Source organism: Bison bison, unplaced genomic scaffold (genome assembly GCF_000754665.1).
Source record: "Bison bison bison isolate TAMUID 2011002044 unplaced genomic scaffold, Bison_UMD1.0 scf7180017864348, whole genome shotgun sequence".
Lineage (NCBI taxonomy): Eukaryota > Metazoa > Chordata > Mammalia > Artiodactyla > Bovidae > Bison > Bison bison.
In genome coordinates this window covers 1,144,431-1,150,952 of record NW_011494920.1, presented here as the reverse complement: position 1 = coordinate 1,150,952, position 6,522 = coordinate 1,144,431, and the positions used below count along the sequence as shown (strand labels likewise).

The following is a 6,522-nucleotide window of genomic DNA, read 5'->3' as shown; positions in this document are numbered from 1 at the left end:
ACTCAGTATGCCAGCAAATTTGGAAAACTCAGCAGTGGCCACAGGACTGGAAAAGGTCAGTTTTCATTCCAATCCCAAAGAAAGGCAATGCCAAAGAATGCTCAAACTACCGCACAGTTGCACTCATCTCACACGCTAGTAAAGTAATGCTTAAAATTCTCCAAGCCAGGCTTCAGCAATATGTGAACCATGAACTTCCTGATGTTCAAGCTGGTTTTAGAAAAGGCAGATGAACCAGAGATCAAATTGCTAACATCCAATGGACCATCGAAAAAGCAAGAGAGTTCCAGAAAAACATCTATTGCTTTATTAACTATGCCAAAGCCTTTGACTGTGTGGATCACACTAAACTGTGGAAAATTCTTCAAGAGATGGGAATACCAGACCACCTGACCTGCCTCTTGAGAAACCTGTATGCAGGTCAGGAAGCAACAGTTAGAACTGGACATGGAACAACAGACTGGTTCCAAATAGGAAAAGGAGTACGTCAAGGCTGTATATTGTCACCCCGTTTATTTAACTTCTATGCAGAGTACATCATGAGAAACGCTGGGCTGGAAGAAGCACAAGCTGGAATCAAGATTGCCAGGAGAAATATCAATAACCTCAGATATGCAGATGATACCACCCTTATGGCAGAAAGTGAAGAGGAACTAAAGAGCCTCTTGATGAAAGTGAAAGAGGAGAGTTAAAATGTTGGCTCAACATTCAGAAAACTAAAATCATGGCATCTGGTCCCATCACTTCATGGCAGATAGATGGGGAAACAGTGGCTGACTTTATTTTTCTGGGCTCCAAAATCACTGCAGATGGTGATTGCAGCCATGAAATTAAAAGACACTTACTCCTTGGAAGGAAAGTTATAACCAACCTAGACAGCATATTCAAAAGCAGAGACATTACTTTGCCAACAAAGGTCTGTCTAGTCAAGGCTATGGTTTTTCCAGTGGTCATGTATGGATGTGAGAGTTGGACTATAAAGAAAGCTGAGCACCGAAGACTTGATGCTTTTGAACTGTGGTGTTGGAGAAGACTCTTGAGAGTCCCTTGGAGAGCCAATCTTTCCATCGTAAAGGAGATCAGTCCTGGGTGTTCATTGGAAGGATTGGTGTTGAGGCTGAAATTCCAATACTTTTGGCTACCTGATGCGAAGAGCTGACTCACTGGCAAAGACCCTGATTCTGGGAAAGATTGAGGGCAGGAGGAGAAGGGGATGACAGAGGATGAGATGGTTGGATGGCATCATCGACTCTATGGATGTGGGTTTGGGATGTGGAGTTGGTGATGGACAGGGAGGCCTGGCGTGCTGTGGTTCATAGGGTCACAAAGAGTCAAACATGACTAAGTGACCGAACTGAACTCAACTGAATTGGCAGACATAAATGTTTCTACCTCAAACCATCAGATATTCCCATTTCTTTCTTCTACTCCCCATCTCACTTAACTATAAGAATACAAGTGTAGATTGGTGACTACTGAGCCCCTTGAAAAGTAAAAAACAAAATAAAAAAAGAGTATATTGAAGTTGTTGGCCTCCTGCCAAAGTGTGTATCAGCTTATACAGATTTCCTTCTATTTGAGCAGTAGGGAGCAGTATCTGTTTTCAAGGCTGTACTAGCTTCAAGCATTTAAACCTCTTCAGGGATCATACCACTATTCTAGATGGCTCTAGGAAAAAGGAGTGGCCCCAGATCAAAGCCGAAATTCTTGACTTAAAATGAGAATTTTAAGCTGGTTTATTTGGCCCTGTCTGTGAATTTGAAATAGAGCTATGTCAGGTACAATCTTGAGCATGTAGTTTTGTAACCTTGGTTTGATTTTTTGGATAATCATTGTCCTTGTGATCCGATAATCCATGTTAGATTCCCTGGCAGAGGCTGAGGTCATGCTTCACCTGCCACGTTCACGGCCAATCTAAGTACTTTCCCTGTAACATGTGACTGTGAATGTAACCCCAGTTCTGCTTGTTGCCTTGTCCTCTTGTTGCAGGAGAGAAAACCCTGTCCAGAATGGACTCTTTCCAAGGAGAGACATGTGCTTACAAAGCAAAAGACTTTATTGGAATGGGGTGCCTGGGTGGAGAACAGTGCGGTAAGGGAAACCAGGAGAACTGCTCTGCCGTGTGGCTTACCGTCTCAGGCCTCATGGGGAGGGGTGAGTTTCTGAGTTGTCTCTGGCCAGTCATCTTGCTTTAATTTGACTCAGAGTCCTTCCTGGTGGTGCATGCAGCTCTCAGCCAGGACAGATTCCAGTGTAAAGGATTCTGGGAGTTTTGTAGGACATACTATGAGCTGCTGTCTTCTTTATTTTGGCCCCTTCTGAATGTTCCCAGTTAGTTTTTTTCCATGACAGCACCGTGTTCCTCACCGGGACCTCCTGCTGTGAGATAGCTCATGCAAGTGGTTATCATCGTGCCAAGCTAAGTTGAGCAGTTTTGACCAATGGTTCCCTAACACTCTGGCTTTTGTGTCTCTTAATTTTGTCTCATTTTTTATCCTATGTAAACCTAGATTCTAAATTCTATCATTTCATTGCATTTCAAGATTGAAAATATCTACTCACACCAAGATTTTCATGGATTTCCTAGAACTGATGGAGGATTTGAGGGTCACGGTGATGAGTGCACTGTCCTTATGAGTGCCTCATTTTTTCTTCCTGTGTCTCTTATTTTGCCTTGGAATCCTCCAAACTCTTTTTGTTACATAGAGTATTCCACATTCCCTCCAAGCTTTCATTGATTGATAAGTAGGCCCTGAGGGGCTTAACTTTTACTCTAAAGATTTTTCATAAGTCTTTCCAGCAAAAAGAACTCTCTGCCACAGAAGAATTACAGCCTCAGCTGTCAGCTGTTATAAACTTTAACTATCCTATTATTAGTAATAACTCAGTCATTTTATTAATTGCTTTCCTCCTTACATCTCTCTCTTCTCCTTTCATTATTCCTTTCTTCTGTTTCTCCCTCCTTTCCTTTCTTCTCTCCTTTCTTCCATCCTACCTTGTACACCTTGTATGTACTGGACACCCTTCTAGGCACTGAGATAAGGATGTATACAATAAGTCCTTACTTTCAAGAAGCATCAGTATAGAAAGGAGAGACAGAAGAACCCCATAATGTGGGAGGTTGAGAAGGAGGCAGAGAAACTTAAGGTCATTTCGTGGTTGCTAATCTGGAGGATTGCTTTGATGTTGTTGTTGTTTAGTCACTAAGTCATGTCTGACTCTTCGTGACCCCAGGGAATGGACTATATAACCTGCAAGGCTCTTCTGTCTATGGGATTTCCCATGCAAGAACACTGGGGTGGGTTGCCATTTCCTTCTCCAATTACTTTGATAGGAATGCCATTAATAGAAAATATTATACAAGGAGAAGGTCTAGGCAGAAATGATAAGTTTGGTTTTCAACATGATGATATTTTATGAACCTGCAAGACCCCTGAGGAGAAGAGAATTCAGTTTGGAGTTTACGAAAGAGATTAAAGTTAGAATGTAATTTTCAGAGTCACCAGCGTGTGTGGGTGAGATTATACAGGGAGGAGAAAGAGAATAAAAAGAAAAGGGGGTCAAAAAAAAAAGGGTATAATTTTAAATAACATCCACATTTTACAGCACTCAGTAAAAGTAAAAAAGTAAAAGCAAACGAACACAGTGAAAGTAAAACATTATGTGGAGACTAACCCATTTGATTTCCAAACTCTTGCCTTCTTTTTATGACCTTGAAACTTTGGAGACCATAGATATAAAAAAGTGCCCATCGAGATAAGATGAGAAAGAGTTCTACTTTAAGAAGGAGAGGAGACTCATCCTAAGGGAGGGAGCGACTGACGGTGTACAGTGCTTCAGAAAGAAAAGGTTCACGGAGACTGAAAGGGGGCCATTGAGTGAGTATTCTGTCTTATTTCATCTATTGTTGTCGATTGTTTCATCTTGTTCTGTTCCAGCAAAGCTGGAGGGCAGACAGTCACCAGCTGGGTCACTTTTTTTGTCTTTTTCTTTTTTTCATGGTTTTCCATTAAGTTCCATTCTTTTATTTATTTACTTATTTTAATGCAGTGTGAGGTTTTTTTTTTTTTTTTAATATTTATTTGGCTGCTCCAGGTCTTCATTGCAGCATGCGGGCTTTCTAGCTGTGTCACTCCAGCTTAGTTGTCCCATGGCATGTGGGATCTTAGTCCCTTGACCCTTGAACCCACCTCCCCTGCATTGGAAGGCAGATTCTTGACCATTGGGCCACCTAGGAAGTCCTAGTTCCATTCTTTTAAATATTATTTTGTGTGTCTTCTCAGAAATGTATTCTAGTTTTTAAAATTTCTATAAATTCCTTATTGAATCTTTATCTTGACAGAGTCCTACTAATTGAGTTAATGCTTCATTTGATCTCATTATGCTTTTATTAATTCAGTCCAAGATAGCAGTTGTTTATTTGGAAGCGTGATGAATTCCTGGGTCATATTCAACCTGTATTGCCTGATTATCTCTGGACTTATTTTGTTTACATTTCTGCATATACAGAAGTTAGTAGACCTTAGTATGTCATAATAGCAACTTGTTTCAAAGGATATGACTATAGGAAGCCTGAATATTTTTTGTTTTGTTTGTTCTTTTGACTGATATGGAGGGATACAGTCTAAGTAAACATAATGGAAAAGACAAGAAAGACATTTATTAAAAAGGTTTTTCAGTTAACAGAATTCACACTGAACATTCCTATAAGCATGGAGAGTGGTCAGTAGAGCTTTTTCAAATTGACAGGAATAAATGTCTTCCCAGTCCTACAAGAACACAAGAAGTTGAACACTTTAGATGCTTAAAGACAGCAGAGAGTTGTCTTAAGTCATACATTTCTTTGCATTTGACATCTCACAAAAAAGTGATTTTATTCTGCTATTTTCTATAAAATATGTGATTAGTTTTATGATCATTTTATATTATTTTATTACTTTTATAAGGTCCTTGCAATAAATCTCAGTGTAGTTTTTACAAGGAGAACAAAAAGATAAAATTGCAATGGGGCTGAAATACTTTCTTTTTATAACTAAACATTTATACTATAAGTTTATGTAAAATTTTGTTATCACAAGGCCAGTGAGTATAAAGATTTATTTATATTTCATCCTTTTTCGGGGAAAGCATATTTCTAGTCAAAGTTGGATGCCGGGGTTCCTATGACCAAGACTCGAGTTCAATTCAAACAAATTATCAGGGGTGGGGAAGAAGCTGCTGGAGGTCCTGGCCACAGCCTTTAGGGCCTCAAAGCCTATCTTCAGGCTCATCCACCCCAAGGAGATGCATTAATCACAAGGGTCATTGATCCAGAGCAGTTTCTCTAATAAGTCATGGTTGGAGCTGAGATGCTCAATTTTAAAGCATTTTTATGATGATCTTTTTCAAATATACAGCAAAGTTGAGAGAATTTACAATGAAAAACGACACCATATATAACCATAACCCAAATTCTCACTTATATTGTTCTATAGGCCCTTTATCACCTATTTATGTATATCTTTTATCCTTCCTTTAATCCATTTTTTAATTCTAATGTATTTCAAAGAAAATTGCAGATATCAGTAAATTACCCCTAAATATTTCAGCATGCATATAATGAACCAGAATTTAATATTGAATTACTATTTTTATATAAAGTTTATATATATAATAAAATATGCAAGCATTACCAGCTCAGGCATTGAGTTTTGACCAACGAATGTGCATGCTGAGTTGTTTTGGTCGTGTCCGACTCTTTGCCACCCTGTGGCATTGTGGATTGTAGCTTGCCAGAGTCCTCTGTCCATGGAGCTTGCCTCTGTCCAGGCAAGAATATTGTAGTGGGTTGACATGCCCTCCTCCATGGCATCTTCTGGATCCAGGGATTGAACTTGTGTCTCTTACATCTCCTGCATTGGCAGATGGGTTCCTTTACCACTAGCACCAGCTGGGAAGCACTTGTTAAAATCAAACCCATGTCAAGATATACGATATCATCTATGGAAGAAAGAAGATTCAATTCTGCAACTCTGTTTATATTTTGCAGCTGATTTTCTCTACTGCTGGTCTCATACTGTCATTCTCTTTTATTCATTACAGTTCAGTTCATTTCAGTTCAGTCGCTCAGTCATGTCCAACTCTTTGCGACCCCATGAATTGCAGCACGCCAGGCCTCCCTGTCCATCACAAACTCCCGGAGTTCACTCAAACTCACGTCCATCGAGTCAGTGATGCCATCTAGCCATCTCATCCTCTGTCATCCCCTTCTCCTCCTGCCCCCAATCCCTCCCAGCATCAGAGTCTTTTCCAGTGAGTCAACTCTTTGCATCAGGTGGCCAAAGTATTGGATTTTAACTTCAGCATCAGTCCTTCCAAAGAACACCCAGGACTGATCTCCTTTAGAATGGACTGGTTGGATCTCCTTGCAGTCCAAGGGACTCTCAAGAGTCTTCTCCAACACCACAGCTCAAAAGCATCAATTCTTCGGCACTTAGCTTTCTTCACAGTCCAACTCTCACATCCATACATGACCACTGGAAA

General features: G+C 40.1%; 1 protein-coding gene across 1 annotated transcript in view; it reads left to right on the top strand.

Moving 5' to 3' along the window:
* LOC104999211 overlaps positions 1–6,522 on the top strand; it is a 256,096-nt gene that overhangs the window by 166,792 nt on the left and 82,782 nt on the right. Inside the window, exon 7 of the mRNA XM_010854715.1 lies at positions 1,990–2,154. Coding sequence (XP_010853017.1) covers positions 1,990–2,154 — 165 coding nt within the window. The remainder of the gene's footprint in view (positions 1–1,989; positions 2,155–6,522) is intronic.